This window comes from Kwoniella botswanensis, chromosome 1 (genome assembly GCF_036426115.1).
Source record: "Kwoniella botswanensis chromosome 1, complete sequence".
NCBI lineage: Eukaryota > Fungi > Basidiomycota > Tremellomycetes > Tremellales > Cryptococcaceae > Kwoniella > Kwoniella botswanensis.
In genome coordinates this window covers 15,699,801-15,718,543 of record NC_088599.1, presented here as the reverse complement: position 1 = coordinate 15,718,543, position 18,743 = coordinate 15,699,801, and the positions used below count along the sequence as shown (strand labels likewise).

Here is an 18,743-nt window from a genome sequence, read left to right as displayed (position 1 = left end):
CGATTCATTTGCCGTCTCTTGACGAATGACACGGCTCGAAAGTTTGAATCGACAGACGTCAAAGTCGAAATGTTAATAGTAGATAGCAGACTATCAACGAATGCCCAAAGGACCGTCGCTTGATAGCTTATCTTTTACCGGAGACAAATACATACTGTGTTGTATAGAAATCTGCAGGTGTGGCACGTATGTACTGCTTTACGACTTGTGTTCGCATCACACACTTGACGGATCTTGTTTGTATGGGCATTGGTGTTTCTTTTCGCCGGTGGCTGTGTCAATAATGTACAAAAGTTTTCAACATGACAGGATAGGTATGCACATGATTGAGTTTGCGATGTGTTTCGGTAAGTCAGGATGAATACGTCTACGTTACTGCCTTGGAATGCCAAATTTCCTACATCTGGTCTTGTTTCTGCCTCCATACTCATCTTTGTGTGATAAGTGGCATAGGGGATATTCATTACGAAGCAATTAATATAGTACAAACAGATTATACAAAGTGGATATTGGACAAAAAACACAGGATCAGAAGACGATTGTTCTGGTCGTTGATTGATAATGCCATTTCGAACATCATTGCCATCAGCATCAAGGTCAATCTCAATGTATCTGTCCAAAGAAACTCTGTGAACAACCACTTACCAGAGGCTGATTACAAGATATCATGGGAAATGATATCCGCAACATCCGAAAACGGTGACTGACGGTCCGTCCACGTAACAAACCAAGAACAGTAAGTATTGTATCGTATCAATATTATTGAAAACTCATTGTATACCATCAGACTTACTCTTTGACAGGATTTCTGCCATCTACAAGCCCCGCCCGTATGATAACATCTTTGACAACCTATTACCCAACAATCGAATCTGGTCGAACAGAATTGTCCACAACTGGATCGTCGTTCTTCAAGATCGGAAATGAGGTAGCCGTCTCGTTTACGTTTATCGTCTATTCCCATCCAACAACTTAATTGTCTTTTCTCATTTTCAGCTTCGGATTGGGGATCACCATATCGATAATCCTTCAAGGATTGCAAGGTCGTACCACCAGCTCCTTCATGAACTGCTAGGGACGCAGCTAAGATGGATTGTTGAGCGATGTCTAAATCATTTAACAATGCTTGAGTTTCTGTAAAATAACCTTCGATCTCTACTGTGTCGTCCTCGTGCCTGATTTGAATGATGATTCGACCATCTACCGATCTAGCGATGAAATCATATGTGTCTTGATGTTCTTCGACAAATTTGTCAAGCGCAGATGCTTGGTCTCTCTCGGAATCGATGACCATATGGATATATCCGCCCATCACGTAGTTGAGTGTGGCGAAGAAGAGGAAGGTCAGGTGAATAAATGATGGCATTGTGTGTCGGTGTAGTGTCAGTTCGAAGTAAGAAAATGCGAGTTCGTGTGAGATTGACTGAATCTATAGCTCTGAGCTAGACAAAATACTTGTGTGGCTTATAGGGATGATAGCGATAGGAATTTCCTCTGGATGAAACTCTGTCCTTTTTATAACTCAGAAATTCATCACCGCCTCGATACCGCTTTCCGCTGAGATCGTTGAGGATTGCATTTCAAAGCCATTAAGAAGGGTCTTCATATACTTAGGATAGCTTCTTCCGCGATCCATATCGAATGATACCCGTTCGACCGTGTAGTGATCAGTGTGTCAACTCAAGAAGTATCTCAAAAGCTATGGTCCCTTTGGTATCGAGGATCGATCGCCCCAAAGGACAGTATGGCGTAGCGGCACGATGGTGAGAGGATCATTTCCTATCATAGCCTTCCACTTCTATCATAGCTGAGATAGGTTCGGGTCCGGAACGCAGGTTCGCTGATCGTCGGAAGCGGTGAAATCAACATTGGCATATCTCTTCCATGTGATCAATCAGATGCAATGAACTTTCTCTTCACAATGAATACAGCTCAATTCACTTCTGCTCATGCTGCTGGTAGACGCATCATGATGTTTTTCAGCTGCTGGAAACGATACAGTATTGGTCATTAGATCATATATTCATACCGAGCGGGGTAATGTACAGCATAACGATATTATTGGACTTGATAAATACTACACTACCACACCATCATACAAGAAAAGAGATAAAAGAAAAGCAAACTCGTCAGGAGGCCAAGTGTCTTGATGCACTACCAATCAGAGATCAACCCTGGATGATATGAATTTATCGAATGTGGGTTCAGAGATGCAAGTACTCGTCAGCATTGGACAGCTATGCTATTCTCACCTCAATCGAAATTTAAACTTACTCTTTGACAAGATTTTTGCCAGAGACAAGCTCCGCCAGTATAATAACATCTTCTACATCCAGGGACAACACAGCTCAATCTGGTTGAGCAGAATTGACCACAAAAGGAAGCTCTTTTCTTGAGATGTTCATTGACGTCCCTCAGACACTCTCTGCATGGTTGACAAGATTGTCTCTTGTGTAATCGCCTTCGTCCGGTGCGCCATATCGATAAGCTTGAAGGGATTCCAAAGTGGTTCCGGATTGTTCGTCCAATCCAGCCGAGACGGTAGAAGCCAAAATTGATTTTTGCGCCACATCCAAATCGTCCAATAATTCTGGAGTCTCGGTGAAGAAACCTTCGATACCAACGGTATCATCTTCAAACCTAACTTGGATGACGATTCTACCATCATGGGATTTAGCGATGAAATCATATGTGTCTGGATGATCTTCAACGAATTTATCAAGAGTACCAGCTAATTCCTTCTCGGAGTCAATGACCATGTCGACATAATTACCCAGGACCGTGGAGAGGAGAGAGGTGAGTACGAGGAAGGTAAAAGTGATGATTGATCGCATGGTGAGATGATTGTCGTTTGAGATTGTCTGGGTTTGCACGTAAGATTGCTGAGGATAGAAGTGATTTGCTGAAGAATGGGATGAGAAATATCGAATATCGTGACCTGATCATCCTCTGTATATAGCTTACAATTCGGACCCTGTTGTTGACGACTTTCACCTGCTGACAGGGTCAGGTAGAATGGATCCTTTCCTCTCTGAGATACCCGCGATGCCATTGTCACTGCCTTGCCGTCTGGCCATCGAACCCGTCAGACAAACGAAGCGAGAGCCATCGTTTCTTCTGCTCCATCGTCAGCAGTACGGCGACTGCGGCTCATCGGCATAATGGGGAGAAGATTAATCCTCTGTCGTAGCCGTCTTACAACATCAGTTGACTCTGACTTTGATTCAAAACATAGATAAAGTGTCTCAAGAACAGTATACATGTAGTCTCAGATCTACATCCGATTACCGGAGAACGTACGTTGATGATGCCAAGGCTAGACGACAGTTGATGGATCTTCGGACATCCCGGCGAGAGGCTCAGTTATCCATCAACCTTATTGGACAACTTGACAATAACGACCGGCGCTGTGTGGGTCGTACTCCTCCTGATGGAAGGCTGTGTGACGCCCATACACAAAGTAAATGTGCCACATCCACACAACTAAGACTCTGTTTATCAGTATCGACAAAATGAGGATCAATATTGTATGATCAGAGCCGTTTAGTGCAAAGAATCATGCTGTAGTAGGGGGCTGAACGTGTTATCTTCTTTACGCGATCCACCATGAACATTCCGAACGTCAGGTCATGCGATCCACTCGCGAATGGGCGACAGGGAAGCCACATCACCGGTTTCGAAGCCGGTTCATCCAATCTAATGAGACATAAAGGTCAAGAGCACAAATCTACACCGTTCCTTCAAAGCTGGACCCGATTTGAGTGGCCGCTCAAGACGAGGATTGATTTCACAAAATGGGTATTCAACCTTCCAAATATATGTGTTATGACCAATCATTCATCTGTCATCTTGTCTGCTGCCGAATGGCTTTCTCATCCCGATACAAGTTGATGATAACCCTGACATCAACAATCGAGCAAGTCTCAACAAGCGAAGTTGTTTCAAGCTGGAATCAATCAGTAGGTAATCATGACCGTTATCGACCGATCTGAGATCGTCTTCCATGCATATTCGATGTCCAAGGGTATTATTTAGATTAAATGTGGCAACTTTCTTCGATCGCTTTAACCTTGGATTCCACGTTTGCATAATCTCACCTCATAGGATGACTTGAATGCCGTCACTTTTGGAAGCGGGTTAGTAACAGATTCCATGCCGTACTGTATAGTTTATCGGAACAACCCAACAACTTTCTTCAATGAGACATGTGAACGGTATCTATGTTTTACGAACTCCTGTAGAATCGGGCAACATGCATGCCCGAATTTCTGAATATAGATTAGAACCTAGAGCGACTCGCCATACTGGATGGAATCGAAGTATGATCAACACTTTTTCGCGCGAGTCATAGACATGGGCAGCATCCAGCAATCAGCGCTACTTGAGCAAGCGAGATATGAAACAAGGACAAGCCAAGAGCTTGATGTGTTATTCGTCAAATTCACGATCCCATCAACCTAGCAGCGAGACGCACCTCGCTATCTCAGCCAGCTGTTTTGTGGCCACAAGAATATCAGTTGACTGAATCGATGTATGAATCGCAGGTCGCACGGAGCCCGCTCTTACTTGCACTGGACTGCATAAATATGCTTCCGAGAATTCTCAAAAAAGTGACGCGTCTGCTTTTCAGGTTGGAATTTTGGCAGAAATGCAGTACGGTACCCGGAAAATCAAACGCGTCTCGAAAAACTGGTTCGAAGGCTCAGGTTTTGGCTTTTAGACTGGAAAACCTAAACTTTAAACCCTCAGTTTATGGGGTCCTTTTCTCTTCAACCCCTCCCTCTTCCCAATCGTTGACTTATCGTGAGATACGGTACGTTTATCTGAAACAAGGCGATCTGTTTGAACAACCGAAGCGGAATTGAATAACGATGTGGTATACTAGGGATATAGAGCGGATCGGTGTGGAGACAATGCTTTGTCCATCTACTTGACTCAAGTCCAGAATCATTCTGCAGACCTACCAATTCAATTCGGAGGTCCGTAGATGCACAGCTTTTCCTAGCAGGGGGGATTCATTCTAGGCCGAAACAACGCAATCAGGTCCGCCGAGCTCTCGACCTGAATGTACCCCGCCATCTGACGCCTTGGCCTTACGGAGTAAAGGTTAATGCGCCACGTCATCGACTGTCGATCCCCGGATAAGATCCATCCAAAAGGAAGAAGCCCTTCGGAGGTCTCACTGAACGAACCGTTAGGTACTATATGCAGATTCCTGGTGGCGTCAAAGCATATAAATGTATTCCATTCCGATGATCCTCACATTGTGAGAAGATCGACCTAATGAGAACGATCCTGGTGAGAAGCCTTTAGCAGCACATCGATACTGGGCGTAAGCAGAGGCTTAGAACCCGTCCTAGGTACGGTCAACCTGAATCAGATACCCAAACCGCCATCATCCTCTATGCGTTACATGCTAAACAGTACTAGCTTTTTGGGCACCTGATCAACGATCGTCGAAGATCATGAAGATACCAACAGCTGTAATCGTTGAGATTTGTCATCTATATCGGCATATGTCGTGATGATAATTAGAGCTTTTGATCGCGTCAAAGGAAGAGAATTGATTCTCGCTTCCACCAGACAACGCTTCAGACTTTTATGTTATGCATTTTCAATTAGCCTGTTTTTGAGTTTCCGTTATGATAACGCTGTACAAGTGCAAGAGCGTTGAAGAGTTGATTTAAACACTCTTATGCGGATTATCTGATTACGAGAAAATGTATGAACGTAAAAAAGCCGTCCTTCTGTAAGGTAACGCGATCTCGCTGTTTTTAATCTAAAGTTTAATCTTCTAAACCCCTTGGATCATTGCGCTGTATTACTTGACTTCCATGCGTCCGGACTTTAATCTAGCGATTTCAATGAGGCATCAGGGTTTTTAACTTTTACTTTCTTGTAATACCAAGAGAAATCAGTCAGGTCAAATGAACTGTACTCCTATATGTACATGGCTGCAACCTTGGCGAGGTCATTGGAAATTGAGATAACTCCATCATGAATTAGAAGCGGAGCAGATCCCACTTCGAACGCCATTAGAGCTTATCGTCTTTGATAAAACAGGGCAGCGCGGTTAAGGGCTTAACTTTCTCTAGATGGATGCAAATTATGAGTCTTTCCGGACAGCCGGCGCATGAGAATGAGTTATTGTCAGATGATGTGGAGTCGGCATAGAAGCAAGAGTCTAGAATTGTTATTTCATGCTCTCAGAGTCGGAGCAAGAAGAGAATTGTATAGTATGCAAAGTTATGTTGCTTGGTCCGTTGGATTTTGAGTTGCAAGGTCAACCCAACCCAACCCTTTCTTAGTAAAACGCCTCGTTTACCTCATATTCCTCATCTGGGCTGTAGCAAATCGACTACCCTTTATCTACCAAGTGGTCCCGAACACCACCAAAATAGCACCTCAATCATACATACGATACACGTACGTACATCCTTCATTACAATACTACCAGCATTGCTACAGTAGTACAGGCTAAAGTATCCATTTCTCCTACAAGTAGCTTATTGTCCTCGGGCTCTTCCGGTCAATCAGGAATACGATTGGGATTCAGACGGTTTGCAGAAAATCATTTGTCAAATCCAAATCTCAGGGTAATACAGTAACTGTACATGGTAGAATTCATCTGAAAAATCAAAAGCAGTCAACGTCGCACCTACCCAATCTGCTACTACTAGACGGACGGACAGACCGGTGTTGGTCCTGTTTAAACCTGATTCAGTTACAACTAAAAAATCAAACGCCTACACCTTAATCGTAACTATTATCATACAGTACATCCTTTCGTCAGAAGCCCTCTCCTCGCTCTCGCTCTGATCCCTACACGTATCTCAGTTCAGTTCAATTCATTTCCATTCCATTCAATTGATATTGATATTGATAAGTACAATCTTAATCAATCAATTCAGTAGAATCAAAAACGCTCTTCCACCTTCGTCATCTATACTCGTATCGGCACCGTTGTTGCCTCCTCGTCAGGAGTACGCTAAACTACTACAACGTGTAGACAAGACAGAACCTAACGACCAACCTGGAATATCGTTCGTTTCCGCCATACTATCAAAGCCCTACGCTACTACCGATCTGATCGGAGTAATTGGCAGTAACAAAATCAGGATAGAATATCACCGCACAGACGGTTTAGCTTTATCGTCCACCCATTGCTGTGTAGCGTGTACAGTGTTACAAGGAAAGGAAAGGCAAAGACGAGACCTTGAGCAAAAGAAGCAGGAACCATCAAAAAATACGACTACCGACCAATACATCATAATCATCGATCATCAATCAGAACCCCAGTCGGAAAAGGGAAAAAAGTGGGATTTCAACAATCTAACAGGATAACAGGATATCAGGATCAAATAGACGATCCAAGCGTTGCTCGACTAAATTCAGGTGAGCTTTTGTTCGGTTATCTTTTTTTTTTCTGTTTCTATTCTATCCGTTGTGTTTCCATATGGTCATGACCGTCCCGCTCGTACCGCAGTCTCTGCCTAGTAGAGTTCACGAGCGATATAGAGACTCTTTGAGAGCAACAATATATATCAACTGAGCTGACTGTGGTGGTTTCATCCTACGCCAAGGTAGAGCCTTGACTTAGGGTATAGATCATAGTCAAAGGGATCGGACGCAACCATACCCACGACCACACGACTACTTACCGTCTTCAACGGACTTCTTGACTCGAGAAGATATAAGACTTAGACGTGATATTGTAAATCAAGAAATTGGATCTGTGTGAGTTTCCCGTTGATCTCTTATGATTGTACACTCTTATACCGGACGACCATCGCCGTCCTTCCTGGCGTAATATATATCAGCTCCGAGGATCATAGCTGACCACGATCATCCCTCTTACTTAGCCTCTATTCATTTGGCCTTTCTCCACCCCTTAGTCTGTCGTTCAGAGGTAGTACATTTAAAGTTGATCTTGGATGGACTAGTTTCCCAAAACAGAGAATATAGCCAGTCATATCACGATAGAATCATTTCAATTGATTTTTTGTCGTCTTGATCCGAATTAGGTATGTCTAAAACACTTCCCCTTCCCATTCAAATATGTCTCACCAGTGGATCACCCTCTTCCCGTCCTTCCTCTTTCAGTCTTTTGTACGTATTTGAAAGGCTAATCGTCGTCGTTGACTTGTCTCGTGTCTCCTCTTTTCATCTATCTTAGCTTAGCTTGTCTCGTTTCAACCTCAGCCTCCCCACTTCTTACAGCCCTCTTTACGACATCATGACATCTACACCTAGTCCCCTGCCGTCCTCAGATCAGAGTCAGAGCAACAACGATACACCGAGACGGCGAGATCGGACCAATAGTGGAAATCCCTCAAACGACTATCATTCGCCTTCATCGTACCTAGAACAGGTCTACGGCCAGAGTACCCCGAATACACCTCACGGCCATGAGGTATCATATGAAATTCCTTTGACCGATGTCTCGGTCACTCACGACCAACAACAACATCAACAGCAGCCACCTCCTCATTCCATACCTCACCTCGACGACACTTACGCATTTTCATACTCTGATTATCAGGCCAACGACGACAATGAACCCTTTTTACCGATCCAGGAACAAGCTACACCACCCGCACCATCCAGAGAAGAAGATGATAAAACTCCCATTGTCACTGATATACATGCCCAACCTATCAATTTACCTTGTCCGCCGAATATATCTTCGAATGATCAAACTATTAGAGCTTCTTCGCATAAAAAACCTCCCCTCTTGTCACCATTCAAGACCTTCCATGATCCACAACAACCTCACCAACCACAGCCACAAGCCCAGCAATCACTCGCCCAGCCTCAATCCCCCGTGTATCCTTTACCTATCGAACATCAACAGTATTTAGATAACGCTGCGATGTACTACGGTCAACAACAACCAGGATTTATCGCTTACCCTCAGCAGATTTCACCTTCGGCACCCATGAGCTTCGGTCAATTCCCTCCGCAATATGCAGGTATGCAACCTCAGATGAACGGAATGTACCCTGCGGAGATTTATCAGCCTCAACCGCAGTACGCTTTTGCAGGACCACCCAGGAGTCGGAACGGCTCGCCTACTTCCAGCATAGCTTCATCAGGCGTATCTCTCGCTAGGACCGCATCCACCTCATCAGATTTCCGCACCACTCGACCTAAAGTCAAGCTCACCTATGAGGACAAGCGAAACATTGTCAATCTTCATCGTCAGAACAGCTCGTTGAGACAGGAAGATATCGCTAGGATGTACGGAGTAGATAGAAGTACGATTAGTAAGATCATTCTATCCTCTCATCGGTGGACACAACCCCAGGAACCTCAAGCCCCTCCTGCTCCCAAAGTACCTAAAGCTGTTGGTGGGAGATTCCCAGCGGTGGAAGCTAAATTAGATGAATGGATGGATGCGCAACTTGCTGCTGGTCAGGATGTACGTGATAACATCGCCAGAGAAAAGGCGAAGAGTTTCGCTAGGGAGATAGGTTTTCCTATGGATAGGTTTAAGGCTTCAGCTAAATGGCTTGATAAGGTGAGTCTAGACATCCTCCGTACCCCTGACTTACATAGCATATGCTGATACCATATCAATAGTTCAAGGACCGCAGAAAGGCTGCTGGTAAAGCTGTTGTTTCACCATCCCAACCAGAATACGGGTACTACTCTTATGCTGCGAACCCGTACCCCGTTATGGTCTCACCCATGGAAGGTGGTGTCAACTTATCTCGATCACAATCGACTGTCACCCTTTCCTCATCAGACTCCAGCGGTCAGGAGCAATATCCTGCATCTGTTTACCTTCAAACCGACAGTGGTCATTCTCGAATGGGTTCTACTCGTTCTGAATCTGATTTGCTCAACTCTCATGATAGTACACCAAACAGTCGATCAAGATCGCAATCTTCGCCTCATGTGTTGATCGAACCCGGTATGCAATCCCCGTCATCCGGGAAAGTTCTCAAACATCGACCTACACCATTAGCATTACAACGTCAGAACTCGTTCCAAGGATCCACCACCAGTCCCTCACCTCGCCGACCTGGTGGTTTGATACGTACGAACTCCACTCAAGGTAACGCTAGACGGACTGGTAGACCTCTGAGTCTGGCAGCTTCAGCATTCGGATTTACGAATGTTGATCCTACCACATCGGCACAGCAATCTCCTATACATTCGCCTACCATCAGCGGCGGGCATTCCAGACAGAGATCGGATGTATCTGTATCGAATGGTTTCTCAGGTATGACTTTATCACCTAACGTATCGGATAATGGACGATCATCGAACGAAAGCGGAATGATGCCTATACCATTGTCAATGGGTAATATTCCCCCTCTGACACCTATAACACCTGCTCAAGGCTCGACGGGATCAGTATCAACTAACGGTGTATTCCCCAATATGGAATATGGTGATATCATACCTAACGATATGGGAAATATACCTATGATACCTGTACATCATCCTCATCATCAACAACAGATACATTACGCCATGATGCCCAATAAACATTATATATCACATCATCCTCATCCTCACGCTCAACAGATGTATACTCAACATGGAGCTATGGTCTATCCTTCCGCACCGAGCGATTTCGGTCCTCCTACCACTGCTCAGGGATACATCATCCCTCATCAACAACACACGCAACAATGGCAGTAGTAGTATATCGTTCATCGTTCATGCCCTTTCTATTTTAATGCTTAGTCTCGGTTCCTTAGTTATGATATCCCTACGAGGCTTTGTATAGCATTTCAAACGCAGATACCAATATGTTACACGTTCCCTTCTTTCTCCCATTTTCTCATTCACGATCATTCACAATAGTACCAATAACAATCACATTAACATTAGCAATACGAACACAGTACCATACAACCCATATACATGCATTATAACGTTAACATGCCATTGTGAAAGTTGCAACGTTGCAATGAAAAGCCGGTTATCGAAGAGAACACAAGAATTACCTAAAACGGTGCCTTTTTTCCGAGTTGACGGTAACACCGTCAGAAGTTCTTTCAGAACATTACTTTACTGACGGACCATTCGAAAGATCTGGTTTTTGGGTTTTGATATTTCATTTTTCGGTTCTTTCTCAAACTTGTACCTATCACGGAACTCCTAAACTCATCTTTTTCGCCTCCGATAACCGACTTCTGTCCTCGATAAGATTCAGTACTTGTAAAGGAATAAGAGATGAGTGGATGAATGGGAATAGGTTCCCCTTCGACATCCTCACCTTGGGTGATGGAGGGGAAGTATATTGGATAGAAGTGATATCGACACAAGTGCGACGTATCGTATAGCAAAAGTACAACACCGATTTCATAAGAATTCAGGCTACAGGTCAATCAGAATCAGTCAGTTACATATTTCAGCAAGAGCCAAAGAACAGTGAATATCAGTCGTCATCCTCAGTAATAACAACATTGATCCGAAACATCTCGTATAAGACCTACTCTTGAAGTCATTTGAATTAGCGTAATCACTATCAAGCTTGCCTTATACCAGACCAAACTGAAAGATAAGATAAAGGTGACCTAGAAAACATTAGAGTAGGTAGGTTACTCGGAAGCCGAACAATCAAAGTAAGACGACAGTACCGATCAACCGAAACGAACAATCCGTCAATCCAAGGTCAGATTGCTTTGTGGTGCCTCACAACCACGATCAACACCGAAGCAGGCGGTTGTCAAGTTAATCAAGTGAAAGAGCAGGGTCCTTTGGAAGGAGATCAGTGCGTAGCCACCGTCCGACTTGCTTTTCTATCTGAGAAGAACAGTAACTCTCAAGACGAGCTATAGTAGTACAACGCGATCAACTCCAAGTCAAGAAACGTACTGTGAGGAGAAGAGAAAGCATCAGATCTGAGAAATATTCAATCTAAACAAAGGATAAAGGATAAGGGACAAGGATAGATACAAAGTGATCCGAGCGTTAGGGTCAAGGCTGGAATACAGTAACTGTGAATTTGTGTTCTGTGTATACGAGGAGCACTGTGTACCAGACCACTGAACGGTGAGTAAGCCAGCTTATACATGGATCATGGTTTCCGTTCACATTCTTCATCCTTCATCCATTAATCACTTGTTTGCGTGTTTGTCCATCCATCCCTCCATTTGATTGTTTCATTGTCTCTCACACCAAAGGCCAAAGGCAATCGATCTATCGAAAACAACATTCTGTATAGTCTACCCCTTCATTTACTACCACTCCGTCCTTCCAATCTGTTTGCTTTCTTTGCCATCTCATCGTTCACAGACAACGCATACACGTATACCGGTCTCTCCTCCCCATTTATGCCGCTTTCAGCAGCTACACCCAACACCCTGGCCATACTGTATTCGTTCGAGAACCCTCCAGCTGATTGTCATTCCCTGTCTTTCCTACAGTGGTAAGAACACCTTTCGACTACAACTGTCTACTTTGTATTTCTAGTACAACCATCAATCAAAAAGAACGTTTGAGACGTTTACTCGACCCCACATATAACCCCTCATAATGGGATCAAAACGAGCATCCGCCATCCTCTCCCCTCCCATGTCCCCTTCCCCTTCATCAATCCCTCGACCGAGCTCATCAATCGGATCCACTCGACCTAGATTAAGTAGTGATGCTTCGACAGTATTGGGGGATGGTCCAGAAACTAGGAACGTTAAAGTTGGTAAGTTTCACTTTCATCAATCTTCATTTAGTGGTGTAGATCAAAGACTGACCAGTCGCATTTATAGTCCTTCGTTTACGACCCTCTGATCCGAACGATTCCCCTGTCCCACCTCGATTCCGAAATGTCCTTGTTCACCCCACTTCTTCTTCGGAAGTCAGATTAGATGTCGATCCAGCTACTCTAGCAGGTCAAGCCATAGGAACCTCCCATGCAGGTGGAAATAGGAAACACCCCTTATTCAACTTCGACCATGTATTAGGAGAACAAGCGACTCAGACAGAGCTGTACGATGTTACTGCTAAAGAAACGGTGGATGAATTTATGAAAGGTCACAATGTTACTTTCTTAGCGTGAGAACATTACTGCTAGTAAAGTCATTGTTCGTTTCATGCTTTGCTGATTGACTTTCTGTCATACAGATATGGTCAGACCAGCTCTGGAAAATCATATTCGATGGGAACGACAGGTGAAGAAGTAGACTACTCTGGAACCGAATTCACACCTAGAACAGGTCTGATACCTCGTACCGTTCACACTATCTTTGAGAAAGCCGAAGAGATCAAACAGCAATCTGCACCAGGTGCATCATGGGAATGTCGACTGAGTTTCCTTGAATTGTACAATGAGGAGATAATTGACCTCCTTTCTGGTAGTGGAGTGGCGATTCAGATCCGTGAAGAGAGAGATGGAAGGATCGTGTGGGCCGGAGTGAAGGAAGTGAAAGTCAAATCGTTAGAAGAGGTTATGCAGCTCTTACAAGAGGGATCGGAAAGAAGAAAAACAGGTGAAACCAATATGAATGCCTCTTCTTCCCGAAGTCATGCAATCTTCTCTCTCACTCTGGTACAGAAGAAACGATCGGGATTAACGATGACACCACCTAACTCTTCCGGTATTCCAAGGAGCGAAACTCCCACTCGTGGATTACGTCGACCGTCATCCACTATTGGCCTTCCTGGACCCAGATCACCTACTCCGTCAGGTGGGAGAGGAGGACCGCCAAGTAGTTTCGGACGAGCCACACCTACCACCAGACCTCTATCGATGCAACCTCCCCCTTCACCTGGTACCAATGAATTCGTGATTACTACCAGCAAATTCAATATGGTCGATCTAGCTGGATCAGAACGATTGAAACGTACCGCAGCACAAGGTGATCGGATGAAAGAAGGAATATCGATCAACTCCGGTTTGTTAGCTTTGGGTAATGTAATTTCGACATTGTGTGATCCAGTAAAAGCCAGAGGTCATATACCATATCGAGATTCCAAGTTGACCAGGATGTTACAAGACTCGATTGGTGGAAACTCTTTGACGACGATGATAGCTTGTATCTCACCTATAGAAGCTAATATTGGTGAAACTATAAATACAATCAAGTACGCATCGAGAGCTAGAAATATTAGAAATCAAGCAAAGATCAATCAAGTTGAAGCTGGTTGGGATGATGTGGAACACTTGCAAAGTACAGTAACCAAATTGAGAAAACAATTAGCGATGTTAAGTGAAGATGGGAAAATACCAACGGCTAATGGTGCTGGTGCAAGTGAAGAAAGTATAAAACAAAGTGAAAAGTTGATTCAGCGATTGGCGGAATTACAGAGAGAACATACTGAGGTAAGCTGCTCCTTGCTATGTCGTCCGCGCGATCGGTCAGCTGATATGGATAACGTAGCTGTACGATCGATATCTACAGAAGTGTAGTGAGAATATGAGATTATCCAGTGAATTGAGAAGTAGAGAACCCTCGGATAGTGATGCTTCGAGTAAATTCAATGATATGGTAGAACCTGTCATCTTAGAGTGAGCTGCAAAGACCAAGAAGCAGCTCCCCACGTAGCTAACAACTTGTTAATAGATACGAAAAGGTGGTTTCCGCTTTGAATCAGCAACTGGATGAGCTAAGAGGCGAACTAGTGAGTGGATCACTAGCAAGAGGGGGGATCTTGACGCTGACATTGGCCCAGTCTGCAATGAGCGGATTGCAAGACGACCAGAATCGACAGTTGCAAGAAGCTAGAGATCGTCAGGCCCAGGGTGAGACATACGTATCCGAGCTGAGGACTAGACTTGCTAAGCTCACTGAGCGTAACACTTCAAGCGAGGTGAGCTATCTGCCTATGATTGTTAAAAATGACACAATGAGCTGACGACACAATCAGGCATATATACATGATCTCGAGGCAAAACTCAAATCCCTAGCAGATAAAGAAGAATCACATGCTGACATGGTGGCAGAATTGAAGAAGGATATCGCCAAGCTACGCGAAGATAATGTCACCCTCAATCAGCATACGACTGAGCTGGAGGGGAGATTGTCGAAATCTGAAGCAAACTCAAGTAACTTGACTGCTCAGGTGGAGAAGCAAGAAAGGGAAGCTGAGCGACGAGAAGCTGCTTATCGAGACCTAGAGGCTCATATCGCTCTGCTCGATACCAGCAAGGACAACAAGCTTCTTCTCGAAGAGCTTGACCAGCGAGATCAGAAGATCGCTGAGCTCGCAAGGGAATTGGAAGAGAAAGCAGCTTTCGAAGACAAAGAAAGGTCTCAGCTTTTAGACGCTGTACAGGCGGAAAGATCGATTCAATCGGAATTGCGATCAAGACTCGCATCCATGCAGGCTTCTGCTTCCTCTGCAGCGACTACAACCGGTCCAGCTTCACCTCCACCCGAGCGAGAGGACGAGTCTACCGAAACCGTGGTCATGCCTCGTACTCCTTTGAGAACTACCAAGCAGCTCACTCCACCTGAAAGTCCCCAAGAAGTTCCTACGCGCCCAGAACATGATGGTACCAAAGATGAGGTGGAAGAGCTGAAGAGAGCTTTGAGGGATCTATCCGAGAGATACAGTAATGCCGAATCTCGAGTAGCCGATCTTACTACACAGCTATCTGAAGCTAGATTGGTCAACGCCGAGATCGAGGATACCATCCCACCATCGCCTTCACCGGCTACAGAGGACGAAGAAGAAACACTCAGTGAAGCTGAAACCACTCTTCAGACGCCTAGGGATAGTATGCAATCAACTTCACCATCTCGAAGAAGAGGTTCGATGCCTATTCTGGCTGCTACAAAAGCTCAGGGAGGTCCGGGGCCGGGTTTTCGGGGAGGGAGGGGATACGGAGATTCAGCGCGAATGAGGCGAGTCCCTTTTCTGTCCAGTTCAGGCTTGTGTCATGAACTTTCGCAGTGGCTGACATATCCTATTTAATCAGACCGCAATCGCTGTCGCAGGAGCTATCATCTGCGCAGTCATTGGGTACATCGCCAAGGACTTCATGGACGCCTACACAATCGCATAGTCGAAGTAACAGCTTGTTGCTATCTTCACCATCTCCGACACAGTCGTTACATACTTTGAAACCTTCCAGATCAAGTCAATCTCTGGAAGCGGAACTGAAGTTTGTTCATCGTGTGAGTCAGCTTTGTGTTCATTCACATCATTACGATGTAGCTGACTTGATTTTCGTGACTCCAGATTGTCGAAGAAAGGGATGAAGAATTGAAAGACCATGAAGCGTATATAAAGCAACTTGAAGAAAATATCCGAACTCAAAATAAAACGCACAATATCCCCTCCCTTGCATCTAGTGCACCCATCATCGAAACCCATAATCACGGTAACATGCCGTCCACACCCATGAAAACACATAAAATTAAAATCCCAGATACACCACCGAGAAATATACCCTTACCTGATAGTCCGAATACCCCAAGAACACCGATCGTGAAGTTACCAGAGACTGAGCCTGTGTTAGAGAACGGTGAAAGGTCAAAGAGAGATGGTTTGGCTGTGCCACCCAATGATGAAATGGAAATGGGAGGTCTATCTCCCAAATCTGTAAAAAGGTTCAGTCAGCTCAAAGATACTTTAAGTCAACTTGAGAATGGCGGAAGCGAGAAAACCGAAGCGCAGGTAAAGATCGACGAGTTGATGAAGTGAGTAAATGCAGTCTTACCAGATGGTGTATATATGCTAATATCCATGCAACAGGGAAATGGTCGATAAAGAGGAATCTCAGAAGAAGATCATCGAACAGCAGTTTATTCAAATTGCCGATCTACAAAAGATGAACAACAAGCTGAAAGAGGAACTAACTGAAAAAGTGAGCTTCGGAAGACCAATACCGATCTCGTACAGAGCGCAATTTGACAGAAGATTCTATGAACAGGAACTGGAAACACCTTCAACTGCTGAATATCACGAATTGCGAAGAGAACGAGATCAATTGATATCTGAGAAAGCTCAAACTTTTCCTCATGTCCCTTCTTACTCTCCCAAAACTCCCACCGTGGATTTGGTGGTGGTAGAACGATTGAAAGCTGAACATGCTGAAGACCTTCGATCGCTCATACAAGGTCATAAAGATACCATTACTGTTCTTCAGACAGAACATGTCGCCGCACTCGAGAAGCTCAAATCCACCGTTGAGAGCAATGAGAGTGCGTACCGAGCGGAAATCCAATCCCTTCAATCGAAACATGATGTGATCATAGACGATCTCAAGAGTCGACATAACGAGACGATTGAGGCCATACAAAACGAGAATAACATGATTGCTGAGGAGATGGAAAGATCTTTATCGCAAAATGAAGAAGAACGTCGGCAACTGAAGATGAAAGCTGATCAGGCTCTATTTGAGCTTTCGAGAATCAAAGATGAACATGCCCTACAGAGGAATACCGATGCCAAATCCATATCTGAATTAACCAAATCACGTAACACGTTAGAGAGGCTGAAAGTCGATTTGGAAAATACTATATCCGAATTGAAGAATGCTAATGGTGAATTGACCAGAAAGGTGTCGGATCTGGAAGTGAAGATTAGTAGGAAATCCGTTATGCCCCCACCACAAGGACCTCCGCCTACTACACCTTTACCACCCTTACCCAAGAAACACTCTATGAACAACATGAGATCGGAACTAGGCTCGCCAACATCTGTATCTGGATTTAACAGAGATGGAGGTGATTATTTCGGCGGTGCTGGAAGGCATAGTATATCAAGTAATGGACATTCGTCAAGTAACGGCCATCAGAGTATCGAACCTGTGTCGACCGTAGATAAGGAACAGATATCGAAATTGATCAATGAGAGAGATATAATAGCAGGTGAGAAGGAAGAGCTGATAGGCGAAAAAGAAGATTTGAAAAAGGAGATGAAAGATGTGAAGAGGAAAGTACAGGATGTTGTGAGTGTTTTGTCGTCCACTGTTTGTCAAATGTCAGAATATTAGCTGATTATGTTTATATTTTGTCATTGGTTTAGGAGAATAAACTGATGGAAGAGAAAGTCAAAGTCACCAATTTGACTTTTGATCTACGTGAATCTCAAAAACAAAGTGAATTTGCCTCAATCACTCCTTCTCAGTCTCAGAAGGAACATAGACTGACTCATCTATGTGTCTTGTAGATACAAAACTCCGCCAACACTTGGACGAAAGTAAGAACCAAGTCAAGCAACTTACCGATACCTGCAATTTGCACATCACAGAATTGAACGCCCGTCGAGAAGAAGCCAATCGATACTCCGAAGAAGGTCACAAGAATCGCGATTCCCTACAGGCTGCTCAGGCTCAGGTGGAATTGTTGAAAAGACAATTGGATAAGGCTGTTGAGAAGAAAGTGAATAAGAAATTATTAGGTGTGAGTGAAGATATCTTCTCATCTACATTGTATGGATACATGCTGATATGTCGATTATAGTGCTTCTAAATCACATTCTTCGGTTTGGTGATGTTTTTGGTGGTTCACGTACGATAGAGAGTTCGATCTTCTCCTCTTTTTACCTCATGTCATTCATTCTGTATCATTCTCTTTCTCTGTCTTCTTCTTATCTGCAATTTACGGACATTTGTGTTTTGTTTATTTATCTGGAGTATATCGGATTTCCTTCTTACCTGTTTTTGAGTATATATCCAAGCTAGAGTTGTGCTATTTGAAAGGTTCATGTGATGCAAGAAAGATACATGTCCTCACTACATCTGATTGATCAAGATGTGCTGTCACAAGACTTTCGTTCATTCAGATAGCAAAATTATCATGGTTGTAGGATCATTACGCCTCACTGCATACAACATC

General features: G+C 44.1%; 4 protein-coding genes across 4 annotated transcripts; 2 read left to right on the top strand and 2 right to left on the bottom strand.

The window, feature by feature from the left end:
- Positions 1 to 655: 655 nt before the first annotated feature.
- On the bottom strand, positions 656 to 1,366 carry L199_005952 (uncharacterized protein; the record flags this gene model as incomplete). The annotated part of the gene is made up of 2 exons (XM_064891653.1): positions 656 to 703; positions 794 to 1,366. 2 exons carry the CDS (start codon positions 1,364 to 1,366, stop codon positions 656 to 658), a joined length of 621 nt encoding a protein of 206 aa, XP_064747725.1.
- Positions 1,367 to 2,253: 887 nt separating this feature from the next.
- Positions 2,254 to 2,834, bottom strand: L199_005951 (uncharacterized protein; the record flags this gene model as incomplete). The annotated part of the gene is made up of 2 exons (XM_064891652.1): positions 2,254 to 2,391; positions 2,439 to 2,834. 2 exons carry the CDS (start codon positions 2,832 to 2,834, stop codon positions 2,254 to 2,256), a joined length of 534 nt encoding a protein of 177 aa, XP_064747724.1.
- A 5,402-nt stretch (positions 2,835 to 8,236) lies between these two features.
- Positions 8,237 to 10,653, top strand: L199_005950 (uncharacterized protein; the record flags this gene model as incomplete). Its single annotated transcript, XM_064891651.1, has 2 exons — positions 8,237 to 9,520; positions 9,583 to 10,653. The coding sequence occupies 2 exons, from the start codon at positions 8,237 to 8,239 to the stop codon at positions 10,651 to 10,653; spliced, it is 2,355 nt and encodes a 784-aa protein (XP_064747723.1).
- A 1,842-nt stretch (positions 10,654 to 12,495) lies between these two features.
- L199_005949 (uncharacterized protein) lies at positions 12,496 to 18,377 on the top strand (the record flags this gene model as incomplete). The annotated part of the gene is made up of 14 exons (XM_064891650.1): positions 12,496 to 12,658; positions 12,726 to 13,011; positions 13,081 to 14,278; positions 14,337 to 14,464; positions 14,520 to 14,577; positions 14,629 to 14,766; positions 14,824 to 15,803; positions 15,878 to 16,076; positions 16,141 to 16,601; positions 16,657 to 16,768; positions 16,835 to 17,854; positions 17,932 to 18,004; positions 18,076 to 18,308; positions 18,369 to 18,377. 14 exons carry the CDS (start codon positions 12,496 to 12,498, stop codon positions 18,375 to 18,377), a joined length of 5,058 nt encoding a protein of 1,685 aa, XP_064747722.1.
- Positions 18,378 to 18,743: the final 366 nt, after the last annotated feature.